The following is an 18,812-nucleotide window of genomic DNA, read 5'->3' as shown; positions in this document are numbered from 1 at the left end:
TCGCCTGGGAGGATGCAAAGTGGTTTTTGTGCTTCCCTTGGGCTGCCTCGCACACTTCCGCAGGGGGAAAATTCCCCCCCCCACACCAGATGGCTGCAATGCAGAGGGGAGCGCAGGGCTCCAGCTGATTTTTATGCTGGAACAACCTGAAAAAATTCTTTTCCCAAATATATTCAATAAATTATAAAAAGAAGATAGTAGCTGCTGGAAATCAGTGTTGGTGCCCCTTACAGTCCTATTCAGACTGGCTTTAAGCCTGTGAAATTATTTTTAAACTGCAATGAATGTAACTACATGTACATTTTAGGCATCTAAGCTTCCTATTGTGACTCACTCAGAGATGCTTTTCTTGGGCAATATTCTCCGGGCTTTCATCTCAATGCATACCTTTTCCATATCCCAAACATGGAATAACTTTGAAAGAGTGTAATTCAGGGGAAAAATATTTACGCTTTAATATTCTTCCTGAGGTGTTACAGCGTGCAGGAAAAGACTTCGGCATCAAAACGTGCTGTGAGGCATCAAACCTGCTTTGGCTCTCTTGCAGCTGTGCTGGCACTGGAGGAGTGTTCACATCCAGCTTTGGGCTCAATAATCTTGGGTCTGTGTTTAAAGATAATTTACACTTGTTTTAGGGGATATTCATTATACTGAAGATTTCTTCGAGCAGCATCTTGAAGAAAAGCACAGTGCAAGTGTTTGCCCCAGCCCAATCTGCAAACCTGAGCCAATGTTACTCGTGTCACATCTGCTCGTTACAACTGGGCTAGTGTGAAAATGCTTTGAGGATAACCAGGAACCAGCTCAGCTCATTCTCAGGACTTGTGTGAGCTGCAGAGCAGAAAATCTGCAGCATGTGTCTAGAAATCATTCGCTCTGGGGAAAAGTAGGACAAACATATCAGGAAAACCAGGCCTGAATGGAGCTAAATACGAATGTGGTATTTCTTCATGGTAAAACTGACAATATGTTACAAAATCCTCTAGTAAATTAAGAGTTTTTTCTTTGTAAGCACAGAGTAGATATTGTAATAACATGTCAATTAGAAGGCTTCTTGAAAGACTGCATAATGTAACGCTGAAAGCTCCCGTATTGTTCAAGCTACTTATTCTAATCGGTTACATTCCTTATATTCCCCTTTTCCATTTAAAGCAACCAGTCTGGCAAACACCAGGCTGGTTCCTTGCAGCAGAGGAATTTCTCCACATGCCTGTACTCAAGCCCTGTCCTTCGCTCTTCCCACCTGGAGCTACGTGTGGTCTTCTGCCCATCCACAGGCTGGGTTTCCTAAGTAGCCTTCTGTTATTCTTCCAGTACCAGGTTACCTCATAAAACAAGGAACTTCTGGTGATCTTTTCCTCTCAGGAGGAATATTAGTTTAGGTGTAAAGCCAAGGTAATGTGGCTGGTTTCCTCCTGATGTTTGCCAACCTCCAGGGCAGGCAAGGTGAGCCCAGGTCTGTCCTGTTAGAGGCTTCCTCGAGGTCCGATGGGGGTCTGGAGAAGACACGGACATTAAAATCTTCTGAGCCCCAAGGAAGGGCATTAGCTGTAGGATCATCTTCCTTTCCTTGAGGTTTGATGACTACAACCATGATCTGGGTATTTTATTGCCTGGGGCAAATCTTTCATGCAGTATTCTTGAAAGTAAAAAAAAATGTGAACAATGAAGAATATGTAACTCTTCAAAAAAGTGGTCCTAAGAGGAACAACAGGTTTTTAAACACCCGCAGTTGAGGGTGTTTCAAATTTTAAAGATTTATCGTCTAAAATTGCTTATATATCTGTCAAGATAAGAGGCAACACTTCCTGCTGGTTGGTTCCCTTTACAGTTGGAGAACCGAATCACTCTGGTACAAGCCACAGTTTCTCTAAATTAAATCAACTTACCCCCACCCCTGCTAGGGCTGCGCTTGGAGCCTTTCGTGTGTCTCTTTCCAGACTTCTCCAGTTCTCCATCACTTCAGTTCCTGAACTTCAGTGTTAAAATTCCCAATTTCCTGGCTCTGGCAGCGGTTAACTTCAGCAAATTCCACCTCCTGCAGTGCTGGACACCTACGGCTTCTGCCTCCTGAGGTTTTATCATACTTGTGCTAGTACACTTATGCTAGTCCAAGTGCTTTGAACCTTCTGGCTTCAGAAGCTCAGGATTTTGATTACTTGCCGAATTGTTCTGTTTCAAATACCTGCCTTAGCTCATGCTGCTTCAGCCCCCCAGCCTGTAATTACACAGCAACACATACCTACCAGGGTGTTCATTAAGTAATACACACTTTTGCAGCACACATAGAAGAAAGGAAAACTACTGAAAATCAGCTTAATGTAGGTGTAAAAATTCAGTACTTCCCAAATACAGTATTACAAAAGCTCAGCCTCAGTTAAGACAGGACTGCTCTGCAGCACCATCTGCTGAAAAGAAATATGCTTTGTCATCCAGTTTCAGAAGAGCACATATTAACAATGGAATTGGACTACACATCATGCACATTTAGCTTTGAGTTGGGAAAAAAAATGTTCCAGGATTCACCCTGGGCCATATGACACAGCACCGTCAAGGACTGACTCATACATGCCTGCTTAGAAGGTGTGATTTAAATACAAGAGGTTTTTTTTTCAGTCTAAGAAACTTTTTTTTCCCCATGTTTTGATAGTATGTGTTTGCATTATATCACATGAAAACTGCTTTCCCTCCACCATTCAGTGCAGTTCCAGAGAAATCCGTGATAAAACCTTTTTGTGAGCAGACCTCTCGCAGATCACGAGCCAGGGCAGCAGGTTTTGCCCCCCTGGCTGCAGTCACCATCAGACACATCCCTCCTTTTCCTCTGGGTTTCTTCTCTCACCTCCCGGGTGTCCTTCGCTGTGGCTGTGTTGCAGAACAGCAGAGCTGAGTCTGGCCATGGCACATCGCCCCTTTTCCAGCTGCAGCTCAATTTCCAGATGCGCCCTGCCCTCTCGTGGTATCCTGCTGGCCTAACCACTCCTCGATTCTTGCTGGTCTTACACCACTGGAAAAAAATAAATGCCTGGTGACCTCTCAAAGCTGCAGCTGGAGGGGATGGGGTGGCAATCTGCAAGGACGCTGCCAGCAGCTGGCTTTCGGCAAGCGCCGCGCTGCACCCCACCTCTCCGCTCCTGCCCCGCACGGCCTCCGTCAGCAGCATCACACCCCACCACTAAAATCACCAACATGGTTTTCCACAAGCAGAGCCTAAAATAAAAGACATATTATAGTTTTGCCATCTGCTACACATCTGGCCCAGAGTCCTGTCCTTGGATGGGTCCTCCTGTCCAGAGCTTGTGGGCAGGGATAGGGGATGCCCAAGGAATCTCCTAATGCCAATCCTTTTCTCTTCTTAGCTATAAATGCAGCATTTAGCTTCTCTTTCAGAGTCTTAATCCAGCCAAGTAGCTCCTGTTCTTATTTTAGCCCTTCCACCTTAATAATTGTTCTATTCCCTTTATTATAGTTTACTCCTTCCCAAGCCTAAATGAAGTGTTGGACTCTGTTGCATGATCCTGGCAGAAGAAGGTGAGGAATCCACATTTCTAAGGATCCTGTCCCCATCTCTCCTGACTCTGAGGTTAAACCTCCCAGTGCAACACGCAACAAAGCCAAGTCTGCAATGGGCTCAGCTGGTACCTTTCCAGTCAAGCCAACACAGTTTCTCCAAGTTATACCATTATTAAGAAAAAGCCTCAAGTTGTGCCAGGGTGGGTTTAGACTGGATATTTGGAAAAAATTCTTCACCAAAAAAGTTGTCAGACATTGGAATAGGCTGCTCAGGGAACTGGTGGAGTCACCACCCCTAGAGGAATTTAAAAGACACGTAGATGTGGTGCTTGGGGACATGGACTTGGCAGTGTTAGGTTAACAGTTGGACTCAATGATCTTAATGGTCCTTTGCAACCTAAAAGATTCTATAACTCTAAAAAAATCAATTTTTTCTTTTCACCTGACAGCTCCACATCTGTTTCTGCTTATTTCTCTCTGATTCCTTCTATTTTTTGGCTACTTTTCTTGATTTTTACTTTCTCCAGTGCAATTTTGCCCAATCAATTTGTCTCACCGCTCCAGGAATTCATTTTACTCAACTGCAGGGTTTCTTTCTTATTCCTCCATCCCTCCTGTAGCTGTTGTATTGCAGCCTTTGCCTCCTAGCCCTCTTGTAGGGTCACATTGTCCTGAGTCCCCCACTTTTATCAAAGGACAGCAGTTTTCATCATTTTTTATCTCTGATTTCAGCATACTAGAGGAGGAGTTACCATGTGTAGATCTAATTCACCACTTTTGTAACTGGTGGGAACAGAGGGCAACCCTTGTCTTCTTCCAGCTTGGGATAACTTGCCTGGAGATATCAGAGTGTGTTTCTGCTTTAATGCTTATTTAATGGGTTTGGCAGCTGCTCTGAGCTGACTATGTATTAATAACTAGAAGTACTACAAACAAAAGGATGAGAGGAAATGGCCTCCAGTTGCACCAGGGGAGGTTTTTTTTTTCGGATATTAGGAAAAATTTCTTTACCCAAAGGGTTGTCAAGCATTGGAATAGGCTGCCCAAGGAAGTGGTGGAGTCACCATCCCTGGAGGTATTTAAAAGATGTGTAGATGTGGTGCTCAGGGACATGGTTCAGTGGTGGACTTGGCAGTGTTAGGTTTACGGTTGGAGTTGATGTAAAGGTCCTTTCCAACCTAAATGATTCTATGATTTTTTGATGCTGGGGCTACACGTAGTCATTGCTTCTACATAGGGTCCCCAACTCCTGGAAGGATACACTGGAAATATTATTCCTGTAGGCATCTGAAAAGAATTTTTTTTTTTTTTAACCTGCCTTTTATTTTTTCACTGTAGGGAAAAAACCAAACAAACAAACAAAAAAAACGTGTGCACGGCACAAAGTATTGCCCGCCTTGACCACGAGATGGTAGTGCAACACCAGCATTTCTGGGAGAAACCGCTCATGAAACGCAGCTTTCAACGTGGCTGTGTTAGGGGCATCTAGCAGGAGCAACGTCTAGTGACACGGTTGGGCCTTGTCTTTAAATACAAGAGTGTTTGGCTTCGTTGGAAGATGGATTTATGTCTCGGCAAAAAGATATATTCAGAATCTGTGGCAACTTCTTCAGTTTCTTAAGCTGAAGCATACAAGCCCCTGCACTGGACTCAACACATACCAGCAGATCATTTTCCATGTAAACCACTGCTTGTTTTTCCTAGCAGAAGATCTTTTGTTTTCACTGGCTTCTTCCAGCCAGCCAAGATGCTTGGCCCAAACACTCAAGGTCTTACAGAAAACACATTTCACATTCTTCTGCAGTAGCAGCGAGAACATTTGGAAATGACCCTTTCCTCAGTGCCTTGGCGCTCCGGAAAGCTGCGTCTTTGCCTGATGACTTTTGTTCAGCTGAGATAAGAGGAAACACGGTGTGAGACACACATTTTCTGAGCTCTTTGTGAGAAGCCACTGCTACACTTTGCTAAACGTGAAAATAAATTGTCTCGATGGTAAGTCCAATTTCTTAGCAAATTGCTGTTCTGGGGATGTAGGTCAGCTCGGTGCTACAGTGAACAATAACAAGAATATTGAATTCTTTCACAGCTAGAATTGTCGACAGAAAGGTAAAGAGAACTGGAAGAAGTTGGGATGAGCCTTATGCTATGCAGAGATTTGCTGTGAGGCTGGAGTGAAGCCACTGAATGGCAGCAGTACGCTGCTCTGGGGCTGAAGAAGCGGGGTCTGACACCCAGTACTGTCAAAACACTCAAGAAAATCAAATGTTATTTTATTTGAGTCACCAGATCAATATTATTTTTACAGTCTGGACTAGAGAGCAACATCCTTACCTCCAAGATGCCTTCTTGACAATTGATTTGCTACTTTTTGATATTTAGTCATGCCACAACCCAACAGTATAAGGTTGCAATGCGTTAAGTCAAGAGATTGTATTTTGGAGCTCGTGAAAGAGATGAAGACATAAAAGCAGCCTCATTGGAGACTTCACTTTCAGAAAGACCACAGGCTTCTAACAGATCATCTATATATAGGCCCTACATGTAGGCTACAGGTCTCTCCCCATGTGCTATTGTGCTATACTTGTGATGGCACTCAGTGCACCACTTCCTCTCTGTTAATCTTATCCACACTTGGTTGGGCACATGCGGTCACCACTGTCCACCTTCATACAGGGAACCTTCAACCCTTCTCCTTTCTGTGAGTCAGAACTAGACAAGACCTCAATCTCGCAGGGTGCTGGGGCTGATTCAAGCTAAAGTAGAAATTTTGACCACAAAGCATGTTGTGATTTAGATTACACACATAGGCAAAGGGCAGAGAGAATCTCCCTGACCACTGGTGGACTGCATGGGTCTGCTGGCAGAAACTAGAGTTCAGCACCATACATCACTGTGACACAAACCAGTGTGTGTTATTTGTTCACAGAATTAACGCTCACACTAAAAGATAATGACAGATACATTCATTAGCTTTTGGGCTGGTAAGATAAATCCATTAGCTCATGAGTTGTAGCTGACAACTAAATGGAAATATTTGACCATGGCAGATCAGGTTAGCAAACATTCTGTGTAAAGTTACCCTGACCACATAGTGTTGACACTATGGCAGAAACCTTTAGTGTAAATGAACTGGTGATTGAAAATTTTACATTTGTAAACAGTGGTGAATTCATTCTGATTTTCTGATACATGCTGCCATGATACTTTTTTGTACGGATAAAATAGTCCATGCCCAGTTCTCTAACCATTTTTGGTCAGTAAGCATAAGCATTTCTGAACTAGAACTAATCTGTTCTGGTTGTCTAGAACTGGAAAGCCTAAAATAAGTAATTTAGGGAAGCAAACACCAGACTAAATCCTTTTTAAACAGTGCATTAGCAGTTGGCAAAGGACCTAGAAACGGACTTGTGTTACAAAAATCTCACATCATCAATCATATTCATGTGTGAAATGTTCAGGATTCATAAAGTTTTCAGCATTCGTTCTCAATTTAGAAACACAGGGCATGAATAAAATGTCCCCATGGAGATGGATTTGTAAATGCATTTGTGAATCCATCAGCCAGCTGTATTGTGGGGTCCAACACAAAAGCCAAAAGGGCACGTGAAGCCAATTAGTGATGATTCTTTGGGCTTTTGATACCTGCTAGCTGCATACTAGCTTAACTTGACCCACTCAACATGCACTCGGGGAACAATCAATCAGTTTAGCTCTTGAAAGGAAATTATCAACAAGAAGCATTTCCATTTTTGTCTTAAAAATGCCCCCAGCTTAGGTAAACTATACTGGCCAGTTCCATCTGCACAAAGACTGCAGACTGTAGCTGACAGTGACCATAACCAGGTGTGTTTGAAATCAAATATTGAATTACTGCACATTTATATAGAAATCTGGCCATTTTAGTCAAATAATAAACCTTCAGATAGTCCAAAGTTTATCTGTAACTTTCAAAATGTTTTTTTCTCAAGTCTGTGTATCTCAATCTTTTTAACTAGATGTAGACACTTTTCCTGAAGAGACAAACAATAACGTGAAACTAATTCATTAGGTAACACATCCTTTCTATAAGGATGCAAGCTACTGAGCATCCTATCCATTTATGCATTTAATAACAAGATTTCATATTGATTTTAAAATGCATTTTCATTTGCAATGGAGAAGAGCAACTGTGTAGAACCTAACAGAAAACTCCACAAAAGCTCTCCATGGCCAGCAATGGAGTTTACATCAAGCCCCTTAGTGGTTTCCTGGGAAAACGTGTGAGTGATATGAATAAAAGACACCTATTCATATTTACCTGAACAAAATACGGACAACAAAGGATTTGTTAAACACTAAACGTGGCCTGTTGTTTAGATTTCAGTCATCCATTCTTACCCGGAATACAAAATTTTTCTTTTACAAGAACTGTGGCTAGGAAAGTCCGTTTATCTTGAAGATATAAATTAGACTTGGAAATTTATGTAAATGCAATTATCCTTTACCTTTGTTTCAGAATTAAGGGAACATAAAAACCTTAGTGTGAATGAAGACCATTTGTGAATACGCTGACAAGAAGAAACGGAATTTTTGGTTGAATTCAATTAAAAATTTTAATGACTAAATGACACTGATAGTTTGAAAAAATGAATGAATAACATATATTGAAAACGAGATTATGAGTGTTATTGTAGGAAACTGATGCTAATTCTGTGTTGCAGCATCTTAGAGAAGATTAAACTTCAACATCCCCGTGGAGAGTGTGAGACATCATCTTTGTACTAACGCTTTTCCACTCTACTCTTTTGCCGGGGTAAAAGAAGTTGCAATAAACTGATAAGCAAGATGCTTTACATTCTCACAAGAAAATGTGGTATAACTGTCGTGAAGCATGCTGACTGAAGGTGAGAGTCTCAGCTCATCAATCGGCTTCTCTTTGGAATGGGAAAAATGTAAATATCCACGCACAAAAATAGAATTTAAAAAAATAAAAACTTTAAGCACTGTATTTGTGGCACTAAATTTACATATTATGTCCTCTTCCATAAAAAAGCATCATCAAAAAGAACTTGTGCCAGTTTTGTATTAAAAGGCCTATAGAAATCCCTTAAAATTGCCTTCGTTGTTGGTAGCATAGGTCCCAGACTTCTGTCTTCAGGCCGTCTAGTGTTTGATGCAGGACTTTTTGTAATCAGAGCTTCTTGTTTCTCACTTAGAGGTCCTGTGGAAAAACAGAATGTTATCTTACAATATGTCACCAAAACTGCCCATGCTAAAGAAGACAAATGACTAAATCAGAAGGTTTGCCAAGGGAAGACCAATGGAATTCGTGTCAGCAGAGATGATGTTTCAGAATATTGAATACAGGGTTAGATTAGTAAAATAAATCACTGTGAGTAAATATGGAAATAATATGTTTTCCTTTCACATTAATTAATCATCTCTACAACAAGCAGCATAAATCATTTCTGGAGGAAAAGATTGTTTTCAGAAAACATTGACATTGAATACAGCTTCCTGTCCATTTTGGAGCTGCAATTATTTTATGCTGTTATTTCATTTTATGATGTCAGTTGTCTAATATCTGGTAGAAACTCCACTAGCCTCACTCATGTAAGCCTTTTTTTTGTTTATTTTTGAGGTTGTCAGTGGGCTCAAAGTGCTACACAGGTATAGTGATGCCTCTATTCCAGGAATAAATCTTAGCCCTTGACAGTATACTTCAGCAAGACAAAAATCCACACTTTTCCAGCGTAAACCATATTCAGGAAGAAGATGCCAAGCTCTTCGTCTGTTCAATCTGCTACATTCAAACTTTCTTATCATCTAGACCAGTGTCTGGACCAGCCAGACTATTTTGCAGCCATATTTTCATCCTCTTGCTACTGTCAAATCAACATTGGACATTTTGTCTGCCAGCGTTTCTCCAAGGATTAGCAACAGATGTCTCAATCAACACAGCAAAAACACAATTTCCCCCTTTTCCTCGTCTAGAAACGCAACCTTTCACCATGCTCAGATTTAGATTCTGGATTGGTGCATGCTGGCAACAGCGTGCACACCATGGCAGCACTTCAAGTCATTTAAATTGCATGGGATAGCTCTTGCACCTATGTAAGCCCATGACAAACAAGCCTTGAGTGCCTTCAGAAGCAGCACTGGCTTCCATATGGCAGGATATATCCCTACGTTCTGAATGATTTTGATTTTTTTTTTCTGGATACAGTCTTATTAAGATCTTCTAACACCAACCTTTCTATGGGAATTCAGGAATTTTAATTCTGATTGACTCCAGGCAAGAAGATCCACCTACCCAGATCCAGAAACTGGAACACCATGTGCATGGTGTATTTCACATTTGATGCATGATCCTCCAAGCGAAGAACGAGTATCTGATCTTTGTCAAAAACTGTCAGCCAGTCCAAAAGATACACAACATAGAGCCCAACCTGTAACCTTACCTGTAAGCACAAAAAAAACCCCGAACAAATAAAAATTAATTCATCTTGCAACAGTTCTAGCAGTAAGAAACCAACACTCACCTCTGTCTTTGGGGTAAAAATCCCTAATAAGTGCTTTTGAGGAACCACAAAAAGACAGTATCTGAACATTTTTAAATCTTGGTCTTGTTTTCAGTGCAGCTTAAGGAAATCTTTGCAAATGGCCTTTCTACTGGTTAGAGATGTCATTTTACTAAGGGCTTGGCTGTGCATCAGCCACAGCCCTGTGTGAAAGCACTGCGCAGAGACAACCATATGCAGAAGGATGCTCGGCCACCTCACCTCCATACTCCTCCGTGCTTGGGATAACCCAGCCTTCACAGAGACACTGAGGGCTTTCAGCCCATGGATGAAAAGCCATGGAAGAGAAGATGTTTAGTCCTGCTACCTCCTCCAAGCCCTAAGGTCTTATTTCCCCTTGATTATCACCTGCACCAGATACGTTGCCACAAGTAATACAAATATTCTGCTTCGGTATCAGAAATTCGATTTGGGTGTATTTTTTTTGTATTCTCTGATTGCAATAATTAGATTTAGATCTAAGCTGCAGCAGTGGTGGTTGCTTGACAGTGTTAATGGTGCATTGTCTGAGTTGGCAATGAGAGTGCCAGACTATGTTAGACCAGAGATGTGAAAAGGCAATTTTTCAGCCTGTCCTGGCCTAATCTTTATTTTTCTTCCCTCCTCAATTTTACGTAATAGGTTGAAACATAAAAAGAGCAGTCTGGTGTTCTTCAAAGTCCAAACTCTAACTGTGCTTACAAATATTTTGCTAAATCCCTTCAGGCTCAGAAGAGAGAACCATGAATCCCAAGTCATAAGCGCCTTTCATAAAAGAGACTTAAAATCTTCAAGTCGTATTACCACAGACCCAATGAAGCCAGATAACAACAGCCTCTTTTGCTTCTTACACTGACTCATGTGACCTACACTGATACCTAAATTCCAGTAAAACAAGCCATATTTCACATTGTTGCTAAGTTATTATTAGCAGCATGTACGATTCTGATGAGCGTCTTTGGCAGCTTATAGCAATAAGCCCCTGTATTTATCAGACTTCTTTAGATGTGTGCTTTGAAACATCTTATTTGATGAAATCATCAGCCCAACATGCAATAATACTGGCAGGGCAGCACTCCAGCACTCAGTTATTTCACTGAACCCTGGGATCAACGTGTGTCCAGTGATGGGTTTTGATTTTCTTTCTCCTGGGAGATGGAGGTGAGTGAAAGGCAAGCATCGGCTGCGTGGTGTAGTTTGGGATTGCAGTGCTTTGCTATCTGGGCTTAGAATCTTTTTAAAGCTTTTCACCAGAAAGAGGAATTTAATTAATTAACTAATACATCTCCGTAATTTTCAGTTCTCCTAGGATCACAAAGAACCTTGATTTTCTGCCCTATGCATTGTGTTGTACTGACTTCTTTTTCATCGCTGTTCTTCTGAACCAGATTGCCTCGTTCCATAAAGCTCCTGTGCTTCCCTCTATACCTCAAAGGCAGCAGTAGGGTTTCCTGAGCCATTCTCCCCTCCATAATATCCATGTTCTGCACTTGCAGTTTGATCACCATGGCTCAGCATGCCTTTCTCCAGGTAATATACTTTTCACCGACTCTAAGTGAGGGTAAGCTGATGAACACCCCTTTCTTTATGGGTTAGTATCTACCAGCAGGGACAATGTCTCTGACACCTCTCTTGTTTCAGGAAGACATTAACAAATAACAAAACAAAATTCTTCTGTTGTAGTCACACAGTTAGCAACCTAATGAGCTCAGCAGGGAAAATAATCCCTACTTTTTCCATATGTAGCAAACCACGCACATAAACAAACTTCAGCAACTTCGCTGGAGAAGTTGTTAAAAAAGCCCATTGAGGAGCACAGTGAGCATTTGTGGTTTATTACAAACACCTGCTTGTGGCTCTTTGGAAAGAGGCATCCTCTGTTCATTTTCCAAGGTATCTTCTTCAGGGGGCTGCCTAAGACAACAAATGAAGATTGGTTCTGCACCCTGAGGATGAAGATAAGAGGAAAAAAAAAACTTCCCTTCTGGTTCTCTCTCTGCCTTTCTCTCCCCACACTAGAAAAAATGCATTTGTGCAAGCAGTTGGTTGGAAAATACTGTAATACTGCCCGGCAGCAACTCGTGTCTGTGGAGGTCCTGGAGGCTATCATCAAAAGACGAGTAGCTCCAGTCTACCTGACAAGGGAAGAGGAATGTCCTGTTTGCCCTACTGCTGCGGGGCTCAAGCCTGTGCAATACACTCTTTTATGGTTATTTTATTGAGTGGAGGAGGCAATAACTTCACCCTGGAGACAAAGGAGGGAAGTATTCCCTCCGAGTCCTTTACAGCCTGAGCAAATAAAAGAGGATTGAATGGCAAACTGGCCAGATGTGATACTTCAAGTCAATCTCTTCCATGTTATTCTACAAAGGCTTTTTTTCTCCCCCTTCAAGCAAAACTTGAAGTCAGTTCTGCAATAAAAATGTGAATTTTGGAATACTAAGCCTGTAATACTTACCCATACCCCTGCCAGCACTTTCTGTATTTCCTTTTATCATTTTCTGATGTGCGCAATTTTTTTTAAAAAAAAAGAAAAGAAAGGTTTTATCTAGCTATTGGTAGGCTTTTCTTGAGAAAGAATATATAATTTATTCTGATTTTGAAGCAATCTCATGCCACAAAGATCCTTGCTAGAGCTCGTTTTTTTGAGAGATCTGCAAAAAGCTTACACGTTAAACTGTAATCTTCACTAAATGTGCTCTCCATACAATAGAAAGACTGTATTATTACTGTTGGCATTCATCAGGGAACAGACTGAGGAGACAGCTGAGCCACTACATCAGCTTTTACATGCTTACATATATATTTATGTCATCTGCTTTACAAATGGAAAGGCAGAAAGTTTTATTTCTTGATGCTTATTTGCACAGTATTTCAACAACCTTGACACAACGTACCATTAAATAATCAAATGTTCTTGGAAATACGTACGGGCATGGCATTGTTCAGGGTGTTGTTGTAGACGCAGGCTCTCAGGGAGTAATCCAGCATGCAATTTTCAAACAGCTGCAGCGATTCTGCCACTTTTTCGTGAAAATCTTCCGCAGATTTATTAGCGCTTGCAAAGTACAGATAATCGGAGTACAATCTGCCAACGAGATACGTGTAAGTAAACGACAGAGGAAATGAAAGAAGAATTATTTACATGACAATGGCAATCAGTTACAGGAATCGAGGGAAAGGGTACATGTGTGTAACGTTGCCCCACCAACCGCCTGTTCAGCCAGTGACATGTTTTCTATTCATCTTGACAGGTTTTGGCTCAGAGTAACATCCACTCCAGGGTGCTGCTAAACATCATCCCCACTTTCAGGGTCAGCATCCCTTGAGAACCTGACCCTAGTAATTGCACGAGCCAATATTTTCTCTTGAAGGCAAATTTTTCATGTGTCTATACCTTATATTTGTGTTATCTATGAACAGTAGAACTGGTCTCAGCTGACATTGGTACCCCTCTCTATCTGGTGCTCCACATTGCCATAGACAGAAACAGTCCTCATCACAAAAGCTTAAAGCTGATTTCAAACCCAACAAAGGAATGGGATGGGTTAGAAATTACCAAGCTGGCTACTACCAAGAGTAGGAAAGAGTCCAGATTTTGTTTTTTTTTTGTTTGCAGAAAGCTCTATCTCTAATCCTATATTGATTTTCCATCAAAAACTTCCAATTTACAGCATTCCACCTCTTTTTTTTTTTTTTTTTAAGCTGAAATACTACAGCTAATGGTTCCCATTTGTGCTACAGTCTGTAGTGCTGCATTCCTCAAGCAGTCCCACCTCTATTTTGAGGACAGCGGGACGTGGCCCCATGCATGTTGGCAGCTTGCAGGCAAGCAGAGCCCCTGCATCTGCTGCTGCTGTGAGCAAGAGCCACCAGCAACAGGAATTTCTCTGAATTACAGCAGAGGAGTATCCCTTCACTGCACGTTTTTAGCACAAGTTTTACAATTGCTTAATATCACTCAAAAAAGATTGTCTTAATTCAAGTCTCTTTGGGTGGTGGTGGTGGGGAAACAAGACAAAGCTTACAGGCAATAAAATATCTAGTTGAGCATTAGCTCCTGAAACTTTGATTAAACTTGTCCAAGATAAATTTGTTTCAAAGATACAAAGGAAATGCTCTGACATAGCATAAATATTAGACTGTGAATCATCCACTGGACATGATATTTTAATTTTCTTTCATATTTAAGCTTACAAACTATGACCAGAACCACAGTATTTTGGATACGGTTTCATTACACATGAGAAGTCACTTCCCCGAGTGTTTGCAGCACAAATATTATGCCTCCATAGCACCCACCTCTCGACACAATTCCAGAAATCCTAGATACGTTTTACCCTCTTTCAAAAACACAGGTGTCTAAGAAAAAAAAAAATCTATCTATTTAGGTCTCATTTTATTGCTGCAGTAACCGTGTATTGCACTTTATTTATTTTTAAACTTCCCCAGATTTCCACAGGTACTTCAAAATTTAATCATTTAATTTAGAAAGTTTAGGCTCTAATCCAGCAAAGCACTTAAGCACAGGAATAGCCCCTCTGCACTCATTATTTATGTTAGTGTTTCGCAAGAACAGGATTTATATTCCCATATGAAACAAATGAAGACTCTCTGTTCATTTAAAAGGGAAGAAAAGGGATACGTTTGTTGCAGGATGCTTTTAATTCGATTTTTTACATACTTTTTGGAAGAAAAATCGCAGTAAACTACAGAAGATGAGGCAGAGGCACCCAGTACTACCTGTAGTAGTCACCAACTAAGACAAAGACTCTGAATTTTATCCAGTTCTTCCCAGTCTGGTAAATGCAGTTGAAACAGTCAGTTGAGACAGTTTTCTTTAAACAACAAAAACTCCACCTCAGAGCAGAGGGAGAGTACTAGGCTTGGACCACACTGGTTGGGCAGCCTATTTCAAAGTGATGCCCACCAGTGCTTGAGGACCACAACCACAGCACCACATGTGTCCCTTCCCTCCACAATGGCACACCTTGGGTCTCTCATGCCACACCTACCAAAGAGCCACCCCACCAGCACAGGGTATGAGGACGAGCTGGGGAGAAGCTAGGGGACAAAGCCAGCCAACTTCAACTAAATCAGGCACACAACAGCATCGCCTGCTTGCAGAAAAGTGGGTACATCAACAAGACTCAGGCTTGCCTGTCTTGTCCCAGTGAAGGCTTCTTGCCCGGGGGAAACCAGCCAGCAGGCATCATGTACAGCATGGGACTGGCTATAATTTTATTTAAAAGGTTTAATATGACTGCTTAGTACTTTAATCATCCATTAAAATAAACGCATCATTTTAAAGACTTGCTGACATCTTATGGAAAACTACATTCTTGAAGACAAATTCTCTCTCCGCAGGGCAGTCGAGATTTTTCTGTATTTCTTTCCATCTGTTTTTAATTCTGGGGACATCTGCTTGGAAATAAAACCTTTGCTGATTAGGATTTCAGCTGTTCCGGCTACTTGAAGTCATTACCCTCAATCACCATCTATTACAATGAAATAACGGCGCCATTGACAGCCACCATCACAAACCTTGGTGTCCTCCAAATATCCCCCGTTGGGGCATGGACCAAGACCCTGTGCAGGTTAGACCAGACCCTGTGTAGCACCCAAACCCTCCTGGCAACTGCAAGGCAACTGCTCCGCTCCTCTGCATCGCCGGTGGAGCTGCCCAGGCTGCCCCTTCTGCCATGGCTGCTTTTGCTCCTGTAGCTCAGATGAGCTTTCAGCAACAAGGGCACAGGGAATTGTAAACAAAAGAGACCAATTTATCAGAAATACAGTAAAGGAGATGAAGCTGACTTTTTTATCTCATCCTTATTCAAGCTGGCAAAGAGCTACACCCACATTAAAGAGGGTGGCTATGGCAATCAGGGAATTTGTCGGTAATTTACATGTGGAAGCCACTTCAGCCAGCTCTCGTGCATAAAATTACCATCTGTTAAGTCCTGAGGTCAGGAGATGCCACTGAAAATTGAGATGGGAAGCACTCGCACAGCTCTGCCTCTCACCAGTAGCCATGTCCTACTGTCGGCAAAGCTCAACAAAGGAGCACCCGTCCCTTCCTGTTGCCAGTTCCCTCTGGGCAGCTGCCCAACAGCAGGGTATGGGCTGCCTGCACAAGTGCCCCGTGCCTGCCCTTCTCCCAGTGCCCGAGTTCTCACCAGAGCGTGGTCCCCATCGTCATTGGCATCCCTTTCTCTTTGCTGCGTGTTTCTAGGTCTTTGCCCTTGAACACAGACCTAGCTCTAAGTATCCTGAATATCCCTATGGAGCTACAGAGAGAAGCAATTCACACCCCCTTCCTTGGTCTGATCCTTTTGGACTCTGCCTTCATCCCCTTCACTCTCCCCATTACCCTCATCATTACTGTACTCCTTCAGAAGACGCAGTGGAAAGAAATGCCCGAGAAATCTGGAGGAAGACTGGGTAGAAAAAGTGAAATGTAAGTGAAAAGAAGGACATTCATGCCTAACAGTGGAAAACCATTCAAGAACAGCCCATACCTCTGCAAAAGTAGAGCCCTTCTACTGCAGACAAAGTCAGGAAGACCAAGGATGGTCTCCTGAGCAGCTGTTAGCTGTGCAAGCTGAAATAGTCTAGGAAACGAGTGTTGCACCAAACATTTTTAAGACTAAAAAAATTTTCTATCATTTGCTGACTCTGGAGCTATTTACTATCTTTTAATCTTTTTGACCAGCGTATCCCTTGAAGACATAAACCTTATTATTTAACATGAATCGAAGCATTGAAGCACATCACAGGACTGCTTATGCCAAGATATGTAAATGCAGTGCCACGCTCAGTCTAGTGAGCCCCACTGAGAACCAGGGTGTAGCAGCTCAGGTCATGGAGATAGATTTCATTCGGCAACATATACATTTTTATTTTTTTTCAGAGTAGCTCAGGTGTCCATGCATGGCACTCACTGTGGTATTTACACTCACATGCCCCTCTTTAAAACACTATCACAATTACATATGCCAAAATACACAGAATAAAACTTGGCAACTCTCATCATAAACCAAGTAACTCCATCGAACACCACACGAACATTTATTTGCATTCAAGACAGCGAGAACAAATAAAATTATTAGAGTAGGAAAAATTCTTGCCTACTTTAGCAATGTGATCCTTGCTCACCTTTCAACAGGGTCCCTCAGCATGATGATAAGTTTGGCGTTCGGTTGGAAGGCATGGATAAAATCCTGGATTAAGAAGGGAGGTTCTCCTTCAGTACTGTTGTCATAAAAGAAAATCCAAGCGTTGTTGTCCCACATCGTCGAGGCACTGGCCTCCCCTGGAAATGAAAAGCAATCCTGCTAGTAACTCATTTCATTCTTCGTACTGGAGTGGAAATGGGCAGAATTTTGAACTGATGTACACTGTTTAAAATTCACTTTATGAATTTCAACATAACTCCCTGGTTCTTGCAAATCGATCTGGCTAATGCTCCCTGGAGCCAGAGCAGTCACCCTGCCTTGGACCTTCATGAACGTGGTGATATAGGCAGGTTTTACGTAATTCCACCTGAAATAGTACTGTTCACTAACCACACTGCTTCCTGTTAGGGGTTAACACATGCAAATATATTTGATCTGGGCTGGAATGGACTGGTCAGGGTTTTGGCCCACCCACCGGTGAGGAGGTAGGAGCTGGTCGCTGCCAAAGACCTGCTGTGCTCTCTGAAGCACCCCAAGGGTTGGTTTCAATGCTCCTGATTCTCAGAGAAGCAAGTGGCAAACAAATTGTACAATTTGACACAAACTAAAGAAAAAAGCAGAAACGGCCACTCCAGTGGATCAATAGTGTTGAGAACATAAACAGGAGAGTCAGTGAGCACATGGGAAATATTTTTAAAAAAATAATGCACTAACCAGCTGAATTGTGTCACTGCTGTTTGAAATATCTCTTTTTGAGAATTATCTGTTATCTGAGATTTTTTATATAACTACAATTACTCATAGAATCATAGAATGGTTAGGGTTGGACCTCAAAGATTATCTAATTCCAACCCCCCTGCCATGGGCAGGGACGCCTTCCACTACACCAGGTTGCTCAAAGCCTCATCCAACCTGGCCTTGAACACTTCCAGGAATGGGGCATCCACAACTTCTCTGGGCAACCTGTTCCAGTGCCTCACCACCCTTAATGTAAAAAAATTCATCCTTTTATCTAATCAAAATCTACCCTCTTACTTTTTTAATCTTATTCATGCAGATTAAGTCAAATATAACTATTACACAAAAGGTCTATAGAATAAAGAACGCATTTGGTTAAAAGCCAGATTCTGATATCCTCAGCTTCTGAATCATAGAATCGTTAGGGCTGGAAGGGACCTTCAAAGGTCATCTAGTCCAACCCCCCTGCAAGGAACAGGGATATCTCCAACTAGATCAGGTTGCTCAGGGCCTCAGAAGAAGCTTACTCTGAAAGTAATGTTACAGGGAGAAACACAATCATCAGCAACATCTCTGCCAGAACAGGGTGTATCATGCTTCAGCTGCTACAGGAATGATCTGATACCATGTTTTGAATTGTGTAATCTTCCCTGTCTTTTTAAGTAATACTGGCATTTATGTGGCATGCTACTGTTTAATAAAACATATACAGAAGCTTTTTGGAAACTTCCACTCTTTGACAGTCTAATGAGAGCTAATTCTTGTTAATGAGGTTTTTCGAATCAAAAGGAATGAGACGAAAAAATAATAATGTTGTAGGCTTATAGACTTGCACATGATTTCTTTT

At 41.8% G+C, this 18,812-nt stretch overlaps 1 protein-coding gene across 1 annotated transcript in view; it reads right to left on the bottom strand.

The window, feature by feature from the left end:
* Positions 1-8,123: 8,123 nt before the first annotated feature.
* The window catches only part of CHST15 (carbohydrate sulfotransferase 15), a 29,805-nt gene continuing 19,116 nt past the window's right edge, over positions 8,124-18,812 (bottom strand). Inside the window, exons 5-8 of the mRNA XM_009983755.2 lie at positions 17,208-17,364; positions 12,984-13,140; positions 9,806-9,953; positions 8,124-8,713 (exon numbers count right to left, since the gene is read on the bottom strand). Of these exons, the coding sequence (XP_009982057.1) occupies positions 8,523-8,713; positions 9,806-9,953; positions 12,984-13,140; positions 17,208-17,364 (653 nt within the window). The 3' untranslated portion in view covers positions 8,124-8,522. The remainder of the gene's footprint in view (positions 8,714-9,805; positions 9,954-12,983; positions 13,141-17,207; positions 17,365-18,812) is intronic.

The sequence above is a fragment of the Tauraco erythrolophus genome, chromosome 9 (genome assembly GCF_009769465.1).
Source record: "Tauraco erythrolophus isolate bTauEry1 chromosome 9, bTauEry1.pri, whole genome shotgun sequence".
NCBI classification, from domain to species: Eukaryota; Metazoa; Chordata; class Aves; order Musophagiformes; family Musophagidae; genus Tauraco; species Tauraco erythrolophus.
The sequence above is the reverse complement of the archived record's forward strand: the minus strand, read 5'-3'. Positions and strand labels throughout refer to the sequence as shown.